Source organism: Canis lupus, chromosome 33, assembly GCF_011100685.1.
Source record: "Canis lupus familiaris isolate Mischka breed German Shepherd chromosome 33, alternate assembly UU_Cfam_GSD_1.0, whole genome shotgun sequence".
Taxonomy (NCBI): Eukaryota; Metazoa; Chordata; class Mammalia; order Carnivora; family Canidae; genus Canis; species Canis lupus.
The window spans coordinates 25,449,237-25,461,595 of record NC_049254.1 but is presented as its reverse complement, the minus strand read 5'-3'; the positions used below and the strand labels follow the sequence as shown (position 1 = coordinate 25,461,595).

At 37.2% G+C, this 12,359-nt stretch overlaps 1 protein-coding gene across 7 annotated transcripts in view; it reads left to right on the top strand.

Annotated features, from left to right (window-relative positions):
- The window catches only part of POLQ (DNA polymerase theta), a 124,191-nt gene that overhangs the window by 15,317 nt on the left and 96,515 nt on the right, over positions 1 to 12,359 (top strand). For all 7 annotated transcript variants that reach the window (XR_005383385.1, XM_038582983.1, XM_038582982.1 and 4 more), the window contains 4 exons: positions 2,565 to 2,777; positions 6,741 to 6,883; positions 8,720 to 8,924; positions 9,236 to 9,378. Coding sequence is in view for 6 of the 7 variants with exons in the window: in XM_038582983.1 (XP_038438911.1) it covers positions 2,565 to 2,777; positions 6,741 to 6,883; positions 8,720 to 8,924; positions 9,236 to 9,378 (704 nt within the window). In the remaining variant the exon portion in view is untranslated. The remainder of the gene's footprint in view (positions 1 to 2,564; positions 2,778 to 6,740; positions 6,884 to 8,719; positions 8,925 to 9,235; positions 9,379 to 12,359) is intronic.

Below are 12,359 nucleotides of genomic sequence, written 5' to 3'. Positions count from 1 at the left end.
AATTTCATTTTTATATTTGTGTGCATTTAATATCTTCTCAACCACCCTTCATGCTCTTCAATTTCATTTTAAGAAGCGTGTGATTAAGATTAAATAAGAGTAAAACACATTTGGTTTACTTAACTGTATAGTATATGTATACTAGATGAAGCCTTTTTTTTGTACAACTGAGGAAGTGAACCCTAAAATTGTTACCTTTCTATACTTTGTTTCCTTAAAATTTAGGTTAGACAGGTACTTGCTACTGTAATTCTATGCTACTTTCTTTTTATCTTACAGGGTATTGAAATATACTTACAAATATATCAAATATATAAAAAATTAATTTTAGAAGTTGTCAAATTGTATTTTGAGAAGGCTAGAAATGCTTAAAAATCATTTGATTGTCAAAATTACAAGGATTATGTAGTTACTGAATTAGATAACTTCTTTTGGAGAGTGGTCTGTCCATGATCATATGTGCTGGGGATATGATTAAGAATATATAGTTTCTACTGGATCACTTTCTTGCACCATACACAAAAATAAACTCAAAACAGATGAAAGACCTAAACGTGAGACAGAATGCCATCAAAATCCTAGGGAAGAACATAGGTAGTAACCTCTTTGATCTCGGCCATAGCAACTTCTTACTAGGCATGTCTCTGGAGGCAAGGGAAACAAAAGCAAAAATGAATTTTGGGACTTCATCAAAATAAAAAGCTTCTGCACAGTGAAGGAAACAATCAACAAAACTAAAAGGCAACTTGGAATGGTAGAAGATATTTGCAAATTACATATCTGATAAGAGGTTAGTATCCAAAATCTAAAGGACTTAACACCTAATAAAACAAATAATATAGTAAAGAAATGGACAGAAGACATGAATAGATATTTTTCCAGAGAAGGCATACAGATGATGGCCAGCAGACGCCTGAAAAGGTGCTCAACATCACTCAACATCAGGGAAATGCAAATGAAAACCACAGTGAGATACCACGTCACACCTATCAGAATGGCTAAAATTAACAACACAGGAAACAACAGATGTTGGTGAGGATGCATAGGAAGGGGAACCTTCTTGCATTGTTGATAGAGATGCAGATGTCAATCAACTGATGAAAAGATCAAGAAGTTATGGTATATATACAATGGAATATTACTTAGCCATAAAAAATAATGAAATCTCACCACTTGCAATGATGTAGTTGGAGCTAGAGTGTATTATGTTAAGCGAAATAAGATAGAGAAAGACAAATACTATTTGATATCACTGATATGTGGAATTTAAGAAGGAAAACAGATGAACATAGGGAAAGGAAAAAAAAAGAGAGGGAAGCAAACCATAAGAGACTTAATTAAACATGGAGAACCAACAGTGTTGATGGAGGGAGGTTGATGGATGGAGGTGGGTGGGGATGGGCTGGATGAGTGATAGGCATTAAGGAGGGCACTTGTTATGATGACCACTGCATGTTGTATGTGGGTGATAAATCACTAAATTCTGCGCCTGAAACCAATATTATACTATATGTTAACTAACTAGGATTTAAATAAAAATTGGAAAAGAAAAAAAATACAGTTTCTAAAATTAGGAATTTGACCTTTTCAATTTATTTAAAATTTTTATTATGTATACATGAATACATTGTTTTTTAAAGATTTTATTTATTTACTCATGATAGTCACACAGAGAGAGACAGAGAGGCAGAGACACAGGCAGAGAGAGAAGCAGGCTCCATGCAGGGAGCCCGATGTGGGATTTGATCCTGGGTCTCCAAGATCGCGCCCCGGGCCAAAGGCAGGCGCCAAACCGCTGCGCCACCCAGGGATCCCAATGAATACATTTTAAAATATAAGTATATGTATGTATACACATACAAGCATACAGAAGAATATTTATATGGTGTATAACTTATGATCCATACTAATAAGATGACCTGTCACTTAAATTACAAACTAGAGCCTCAGTCCTTTTGATCTTTTGATTTTTTAAATAAAATAAAAATAAGCCAGAAAAGTATATATTCTATATGCTATTCTTCATTTACTCATGTAATTATTCTTTAGCATTTATTTGTGTCAGAACTGCCTGACCACTCTGTTGGATAGGCCCTGATGACAGTGTGATGCATAAGGTATGTCTCTACCCTCAGTGACTTAATCGTCTAGAGCAGGAGTCAGCAAACTACAATCTGTTGGTCAAATCCAGCACACCATCTATTTTTGTGAATAAAGTTGTACTGGAACACAATCATGCCTGTGGCTGCTTTCATGTGATAGTGGTAGGGTTGATAGTTGCAGTAGAGTCTATCTGTCCAGCAAAGCCTAAAATATTTAAGAAAACGTTTGTCACCCCCTAGTCTAGAAGATGAGATAAGAGATTGGCAGATTATACTCTTAAAAAGATAGATCATGGTGACTTCTTTGTTTATAGTCCTAACAATAGCTTGAACAAATCTTTAGAGGCTTATAATAGATATGCTTATAGTAGATTGACAGTGATCAAGTACAGTATTTTTGCTATATTCATTAATTCACATATTCATTAGTAAACGTATGTTATTGTAACTTCCTTTTGTTAGGTCTTACTTTTGAGGAGAGGGATATCATTGAAGGAGCCTTCCGTCAAGGTCAGATTCGGGTTTTGGCAGCAACTTCTACTCTTTCATCAGGGGTGAACCTACCAGCACGTCGTGTAATTATTCGGACTCCTATTTTCGGTGGTCAACCTCTAGATATTCTTACTTATAAGCAGATGGTTGGTCGTGCTGGCAGAAAAGGGGTAGACACAGTAGGTAAGTGAGTTTGAATTTAATTGTAATAGCATTGCTGAAGGACAGTATGCATCTATTTGAAATTTGACTAGTACCTCACAATTCATTTCTTAACAGGCTGCATTTCTTTTTGATTTACTTAGTATTTGTAATGCATGTAAGTTATAATTTTCATACATTATCAACCATTGATTTTCTACTAATGTAGAATTAAGATGTACTTTTATATACAGTAAAATGACTCAGTATTATGCTAGTCAAAATGACTTACACATTAGCTAGAAGATGATTTTTAATTTTTAGTATAATCTATTTAGTGCTAATGAAGGGAGTAATTTTCATGGATTTTTAGTTCTGCTTAGGTGCCTGGTCTAAGATTTCAAATAGGGGGTCTTAGGCTAAGAGTTGGGAAGTGCTCTCACAGTTTGAAAATAGGAACTTTACATACCATCTTTTCTCTATATATTGGTGCTGGTTCTGAAAATACCTTTTTAGTTTTTTGCGTCAACAAGTAATGATAATCTTACCACAAACCAGACAGTTTTATCTTAAGCAATGAGGAAGAGGTTTGTTTGAATTAAATATCAAGATAGCAGCAAATACTGTTTTTAACCTGGTACATTATTCTGGGTGTGACAAAATTGTTACAAGTCTTTTAACATGAAAGAACTTATGGAGGAACATTCTCTGTCATTTTGTCTTCTCTGGGATGTAGTTTATTGATTCCAATATTATACTATATGCTAAATAAACAATTCTGTGGCTGCTGAAGAGAAATTAGGGTACTAGGAGAAAAGGGAAGATCTTAATGGGAAAATAAATGGGATGTTCTGGGCACAAAAAGCTGGATAGTATCAGAGGAAGTGACTTTTAGAATAACTTGTCTCTGTCATCATAACTTCATTTCAGCCATTAGGAAGGGGAGATGAGGGAGTAAAGGGCACATCCTACCCTTTAAGGGCACTTCCCAGGAGTTGCACAAAATATTTCTCCTCATATACAGTCAGCCCGAACTTATCACACAATTGCATTCTCCAATTGCAAGGAAGGCCATATGTCCAACTAACATGTAGAGGTTTTATTAAAGGAAAAATGAAAGAATGGCTGGCTGTCTCATCCCCAGTAACAGATGAATGAATCATCTATCTGTAATCATTGGTTTGCCTCTCTTTTAAGCCCTAAAAATTCTAATGATTAAAAAAAACTCCCAACGCCTTGGATTTCCCCTATTATTGGCATCAAAGAAGTTTATCCTGCCTTTCTTACTTTACTTATAAAATATGCATGTTACATGCGTTTAAGGAAGGTTGGGGAAAGAGACTAAAACACTCCCTATTCCTACTTGCTTTCCTCTGACTTCCCTCTGGCCTTCCCCCAACTCTGATCTCCTAGTAGACTTGCAACTTCGGAGAGTGACGTCTAAGTTCATTTCACACAGCTCCCTTTCTTTTAGGGTCAGAGGGTCTCTAAGGTAGAAGATAGGGACATTTTATTTGCCTCATTGCATTCTTAGCTTGTACTTCTCTTTCTCATGGGGAAGAATAATTGGAAGGTTGGTGCCCTAGTCAAATTATTGAGCTTCAAATCAGGTAACATTTAAACAAAACTAAAATATACCACAATAACTTTGTTTTTGAGGTCTTAGAAACTTCTGAGATTTTGACTTTGGGTAATGCTCCATTTCGGGATGGCAAATGGCTTGCTCAGAACTTCCAACAATAGGGAATGTGTGAATATAGTGTTTCATGTCAATTACAAAGATATGCGTACTTGGTCATGCTTTTTGAATTGTGTAGCATCTTTGTAAACTTTCTGCATTTTTTAAAAGATCTTAATATTTTCTAGACAGTTAATGGTGTTTTATTTAGGTGATACTTTAATATTTCTATCGAATTCCTGGATCCTTCCAGTTTAAGAGGTTGGTGCTTTGTGCAAAAATAGTGATTTGCAAGTTAAATAGTAATAATTGATTTGATTTTAATTGACTTCTCTATTGTGGTATGGATACAATTACCTCAGACGTGTGGCAGCAGGAACCTGGACTATATATATATTGGCATTAATTTGGGGATTTTCATAAACCTTGCTCATCCTGAAAAAGGGTTGTCCATTTTGTTGAAGAATCAAAACCTGAAAGTGGTTTGAACAGCCCAAACTGGTGTTTACTTTGCTAGTTGATACATTTTTGTAGATAACTTTTTGTCTTATGCTGGGATAATTTATAGTGCTTCCAAGAGCCAGGTGATAAATTTTATTCACCTGTTTTTTGTTGTTTTGTTTGATGACACTTATCTTTTTGTAATAATATCTGGGATAAATAATCAATAGTCATCAAAATCATAGTCCCTTATCTTTATCCTGTCTTGGTCCTCAATTTGGCAGTCAGTATTAGGAAAGCAGCATTTTCTCTCTGCCCAGAATGGTTAGTATACTCCACCACAAGGCCACTTTTAGTTTATTTAATGCAAGTGGCCTTCCTTTTGCCCCTGGAACATCTTACTTCCTTTCCCCTACTATTAGATTCACTTGTGAAAAAATATGGTTTTCTCTAATTGTGGTGGCTGTAATAGTAGTTTATATTTGTATAAATTGTATATTTGTATATGTTTATAATGTATAAGTGCTATCACATATTTTTATTCATTTGATTGTGACAATAACCTGAAGTGTTTAGATTAGTAAATGTTATAATGTAATTTCTAGGTTTCTGTAATATTTTTGAATTCATATTATCATGTGCAGCTAATAGTAATTTGTATTTTCCTTTATAGCTTTCAAAATACCTATATTATTATTAATACCTCTATTATTATTATTATTATTATTAAGTAAGAATAGTTCTGTATGGAAGGAAAAAAAACTTTCTGTGCCTGCTTAGGTTCTATGGCTAGTACCTACAAATTAAACTGACAACAGGTTAATAGGAGAGAAGGCCTATATATATATTTTTTTAAGATTTTATTTATTCATGAGAGACAGAGAGAGAGAGAGAGAGAGAGAGGAACAGAGAGAGAGGAACAGACACAGGCAGAGGGAGAAGCAGGCTCCACGCAGGGAGCCTAATGTGGGACTCGATCCCTGGTCTTGAGGGTCACACTCTGGGCTGAAGGCAGCACTAAACTGCTGAGCCACCCGAGCTGCCCAAGGCCTACATATTTTATTAACTATTAATATTTTCATTTTTTTTTGCATACACAGAGGCCTTTATAGAAGAATAGTGAAGACCCAAAGAAGCAGTTAGATGTTAGGGATATTACACCCTTTTAATAAAAGGAGACAGAATTGAGAAGTGACAAGTCAAAGGAAAAGGGATTTGGGCTTCTAAGGGTGGTAAATTGTGCGAAGGTAAATAGACCAGAATCTAATGGAGGTTAAAGATTATTTAGTAAGGTTTATGTAAATCCATCTTGGTGCTCACTTTCTGTGTACAGTGGTAAGTGATAAAGAGAACATCTTCACAAAGAGAAATTTATGTCTTGCTTCTAGGCACGCAGGGTGAGGACAAAGAGCTCTTTCTGTTTTTTTTTTTTTTTAAAGATTTTATTTATTTATTCATGAGAGACACACACCTAGAGAGAGAAAGAGGCAGAGACACAGGCAAAGGGAGAAGCAGGCTTCATGCAGGGATCCCGACGTGGGACTTGATCCCGGGTCTCCAGGATCAGGCCCTGGGCTTGGGCTGAAGGCGGCGCTGAACCGCTGAGCCACCCGGGCTGCCCCAAAGAGCTCTTTCTATGTTTATTGCTTCCTAAGTGTCTTCAGATCAAAATAATCCTATGTGAAAGTGGCATATTTTGGTGTGGCATATTCTGATCCCCTTCAATCCAAAGTTCAGAAAATGAAAGCATCAGCAATAATTCTATGACCAAAATAACTGCTATCATCTATTATCTTCTTTTCAAATGAGACAATTGAAATTCTTGTTGGCAGATATCTTAAGGAAATATGTTGGGATTTTGCCAATGTATGGTTTTTTGATTATAGGTGAGAGTATCTTAGTTTGTAAGAACTCTGAGAAATCAAAAGGCATAGCCCTACTTCAGGGATCTCTAAAACCTGTGCGTAGCTGTTTGCAAAGACAGAAAGGAGAAGAAGTAACTGCGAGCATGATAAGAGCTATTCTGGAGGTAAGAAAGAGGTCACTAAATTACTGTTTGCTCTCCTGCGCCTATAATATGATGGTAGAACTTAAGTATGTGAAGAAAAATCTTAGCTTTGTGTTTCTTTATGAGATTGTTTATAGTCTTGCTGAGTCTGAATCTCTTCTATTTTTTTATAGTTACTTCCTGGAGTTTAATACAGCTAGTGCTATATCAGTACATTTCAAAACAGTGGAATAAAACCCAAATGCCAGGGGTGCCCAGATAGCTTAGTCGGTTAAGCATCTACTTTTGGCTCAGGTCATGATCCCAGGGTCCTGCGATCCAGCCCCGTGTCGGGCTCCCTGCTCAGTTGGGAGCCTGCTTCTCCCTCTTCCTCTGCCTGCTGCTCCCTGTTTGTGCTCTCTCTCACTCTCTCAAATAAATAAATAAAATCTTAAAAAAAAAAACCCAAATGCCAGATGATTCTTTTTACTTTTTAGATACTTCATTATTTTCTGAATTTTTATTTTTTAATTTTTAATTTTCTTTTCTTTTGAGAGAGAGGATGTGTGCACATGCAGGGAGAGAGAGAGAGAGAGGCAGAGGCACAGGGAGAGAGAGAATCTCAAACAGGCTCCATACTCAGGGAGCCCAACGTGGGGCTCGATCTCAGGACCCCAACATCATGACCTGAGCTGAAATCAAGAGTTGAACAGTTAACCAACTGAGCCACGCAGGCACCCCTATTTTCTGAATTTTTAAAAAAGATGACAAAAATGGACCATAGTTCTTCCATCCAGATACTACCTATTGGCATTAAAATAAAATCAAATTACAAATAAACCTGATTAGAAGTTTCAAACAACATGCAAAGATCTAAAGTAAAAAATAAAATCTCCTCTGCATTTTCAAAGGTAACCAACCTCCTTTTAAGTGTTTTTGTGTCATCCAGAAAAGTCTGTTCATATACTAGTATGCCTTGCTCTTGGTTTCAGTACTGGCACTGGAGGTACTGGTACCTGTGCTCATACTTCTTTTTCCAACCTTTTACACTCCATTTGAAAGAAAAGGAAAGTAGTTGATAGCATAGGATTGTAAGGATATAGAAAGTAGGCATTTTCATATACTGCTGAAACTCTTTTGGGAAGGCAATTTGGACATACCTACTAAGATTAAAAAAGAAACAGGCCCCCAAACAAAACACATAGCCATTTAACCAGTAGATTCACAATTAAGAGTTTTACTAGGGATGTATTTGTGAAATTACATCAAATTAAATGTACAAGAATGTTTATTATAGCACTATTGGTAATAAGAAAAAACTGGAAACAACCAAAATACCGTTAAAACTAAGTAAATCTTGGTAAAACTTTGTTTTATGGCCATTAAAAAGTGTAAGATAGCTCTGTTTAGGATGATTTGGTAGGTTTCAATATGTATGAAATGGAAGAAGGCAAGGGAGAAATAAGTGCATTTAATTAATTTGTATATTTAATATACAAAATACAGGGAGATGATTTCCACAAGACATGACTGACTTCACTTTTTCTACATGCATTCTCATCCCCTTTCTGGGTGGGAAATATTCAATACTAGCATTCTTATATGCCCACATGTTTCAGAGGGAAATGTTTTTGGTTCCTACGTGTCAGATAGTGATTCATTTATGAGAAAATGTTGTGTCTACTTTTATGGAAACTTTTGATGATGTTGTCAGTAGATGTTATCTACATGTATAATGAGTGATGATGGGCAAATTGAGTAAAGAGTCTCTGCATTAAGATGCTGAGAATATTTTAGGACAAACTCACTTCTTTTATATCATGAGGGCCTGCATGTCTTATTAAGAAGTTATAAAAAATTTCAAACCTCTTTTATCAGATCATAGTTGGTGGAGTGGCAAGTACATCACAAGATATGCAGACTTATGCCTCTTGCACATTTTTGGCTGCAAGTATGAAAGAAGGGAAGCTGGGAAGTCAGAAGAATCAAGATTGTGTTCAACTTGGAGCAATTGAGGCCTGTGTGATGTGGCTGCTAGAAAATGAATTCATCCAGATTACTGAAACTGGTGATGGAACAGAAGGTAAATGTGACTTCTTAGTTGCAGTTTACTTACTTTTTCATCTTTAGTGACTTAAGACTGCTTAGTAAAAGGAAATTGACTTTTCAAACACTATAAAAGGAAACTGGTTTTTCAAGTGGTATATGAACTCATTTTTAGTAAGTCAGTGTTCTATTTAGCGACACCAGAGAATTAGCATAGAATCTGCTTGTAAATATCCATGCATTGGGTAAAATTTATCAGAGGTCGAAAGGTTAATTGCAGAATACAGAAAGACAATGTTTTATTTTTAACATTTGGTTCTTTATTTCCCTGTTCCTACCCCCAACCAGGAACAGTGTATCATCCAACACATCTGGGTTCAGCAACTCTTTCTTCTTCACTTTCTCCAACTGATACTTTAGATATTTTTGCTGACCTTCAAAGAGCAATGAAGGGCTTTGTTTTAGAGAATGATCTACATATTGTTTATCTGGTAAGTTCTTTTATCTTCAGTATTATGTTTGTGAAAATGGAGAGAAAATATATCGAATCCTAAATATCAAAGATACCCTAAGGGAACATCTTACTTGTTTTCTTTGACTAGGGTAGTAGTGGTGGGAATAGAAAATAGGTAAGAAGAAAGTTGTTTTAAAGTAATAAGCTAAATTTTGCAGTGGCCTTTTAATTTATTTGTCTACTTATCATTTTTCTCTAACCTCCTTTTAAAAAGGATTTGTGGAACTTCATGAAAAACATATTTTATAATGTATAAGAGAATAGTAAAGGACAATTGAAATATAAGTAAATTGAAGATAAGATCAAAATGTTCAACTCAAGCAAAAGTTGGTACATAAATATGAATTCCTTTAAGTCATGTACAGTTCCTGTAGCCAACTTTCGTTTTGAGTTTTCTAGAAACTAGAGTGAAAAAGAAAGCTTGATTAGTCTTAATATTGATAGGATAAAAAAGAAAACAAAACAAATTAGGAAAAGTGGCACTTGGCTGGCTTAGTCGATAAAGCATGTGACTCTTGATCTTAGGGTTGTAAGTTCAAGCCCCATGTTCAGTGTAGAGATTACTTAAAAAAATAAAATCTTTTAAAAAACAATTAGAGAAAGTGTTTCATTTTATTGCCTAACAGAAATTCCATCCTAAAAAGATACTCAGAAACTTTATTTTTTATAAAGTCTCCATAACAGATGCAATAAGGAATTTTAGTAGTTTGTATACATTAGATAGTGTCTTATAAGTATTATTTCTTATAACAAAGAGTTTGATAACAATTGGATAATGTAGAGTTTGAGATTATATTCTCTGACAAGAACCTGGCAAAAAATACTTCATTTTGTCAATTAAAAGCAGATGTGGGGAGTAACATAAGGAAAATGTCAGGATAGAGGTCCCTAGCTCTAGTCTCCATCACAAAAATGTGGATGAGCAGCTAATTGCAGACAAAAATGCATTTCTAAAAATCCCAGAACCTAGTGGTTAGGCTAAATCACATTCTTAGAGCGCTAAAATTGAGAAAAGCCATGTTAGAAGGCTAAGAGGAGTGGCAGCACTTTGGCAGTGTTGCCTTTTCCCCAAGCCAGCACAGTGCCACACTGAGAGGAATCCCTTGGGCCTACAGTTTCTCCAGTGAGAAAAAGAGAGTTTGAGGCTGACATCCAATTTCCCCAGCATTCTGGAGTGTTCTCTGGGAAGCCCGTTTCCATCTCACCTTGTAGGGAACATTAGGGAAATATGCAAAGCTAGACCACCTCAGAGGAGGGCTCACAGGTATCTGTGTGTAGATTAGTGATAGCACTGCAACCCTCCTAACCGTCTTGCCCAGAGAGCCCAGCAAGTAGGGCACCATCTGGCTGTTATGACAGATTGCTGCCCATTTGGCCAGAAAGTAGAGTGAGTGGTTCTGCCAAGCTGGGATCCTTAGGCAACGACCTGGCTGCAGAGCCCAGCCTACCGCTCTGCTCTTGCAGGAAGCCAATCCAGCAGTCCCCTCCACTCCTAAGTCAGAGCTCAGCCTGTAGCCCTGCCTAACCAGGGATTTTTACTGTAGAACACAGCCTAGAGTCCTACATGATCACAGGGTCCATCCTGCAGCCCCATCCAACTGTGGAGTACAACTACTGGCCACACTTGAACACAGAGTCCAGCTAATGGCACCACCCTTCCAAGGAGTCCAGTCCCTGGTCCTTTCTGACCAGAGAGTCCAGCCATTGGCCATGCCTGTCTGCAGAGCCCAGCTAGCAGTCCCACCTGACCAGATGGCTCAGAGAGTGGTCTTGCCTGAATGCAGAGCTGAACCAGTGGACCCACACAACCAGAGACTCTGGCATTAAGCCCTACCCACCCTCCTGTGGGCTTTGTGAGATAGCCAGGGCTGACTAGTGAAGGTCTTTACCTGCTGAAGCAAACCTATAAGGACTAGAAGAGGTGACTGCTGCTTCAAATCCGCAGATACCGATACAAGAATAACGAAAAGTCAGGGAAACATGGCATCACCAAAGAAACTAATAAAACTCTTCTAATAACCAAACCTAAAGAAATGGACATCTGTGAACTGACTGACCAAGAATTCAGAATAATCCTCTTAAAGAAGTTCAGTGAACCACAAGAAAACACAGATAGTCAGCCAAACTAAATTAGGAAAACTGTATATGAGCAGAATGAGAAATTGAACAAAGAGAGAAACCATTAAAAAAATAAAATAAAATCCCAAAGCTGAAGAGTACAGTGGGTGATCTGAAAAATTCAATACCTTCAAAAATAGACTCAATCAAGGAGAAGGATTTGTGAACTCAAAGGTAAGTCATTTGTAATTATGAATTCAGAGGAACAAAAAAACAATGAAAAAAAGAGTGAAAAAAGCCTCTAAGACTTATTGGAACACTATCAAGCAAAATAATGTATACATATTGAAGTCCAAGATGGAGATGATAGAAGATGGCAGAAAGTCTTTTTAAAAAATAATGGCTAAAACTCTGTCAAGTGTTGAAGGAGCTGTGGGAAAGCTCTCCAGGTCAGAGAGACTAGAGAACACATCGTTTACCTTCTCCTTGGAAGTCTGGACTGGAACAATATCCAGACACCGTGGTGGGCATGTCTGGTTGGTCTTGGTGGAGCTGTGACCTCAGTGAGTCCTGGATTCACAGGCCTACACCAGCCTTAGATGGCATGCAGAAGAAAAGCCACGTTTAGAGGGGCGGGGGAATTGAGGGAATGCTCCCTCCTCTTCTGCCTTGATGGTCCAGACCAGTGCAGGGTCTGGCCATCATAAGGATCAGGTTCAGGTGCCATATTTGGAAGGTTCTGACTTCATAACTTGTGGGTCAGATCATCAGAGGGACTTTGTGACCTCAGTAAGCCCAGGGTCCTAAAGCCCACACCAGCCCCAGTTGCACTGGGGCACAGAAGATAAGCTACAGTTTAAAAGGGCCGAGGAACTGGGGAAGCACACTCTTCCCCTCCCA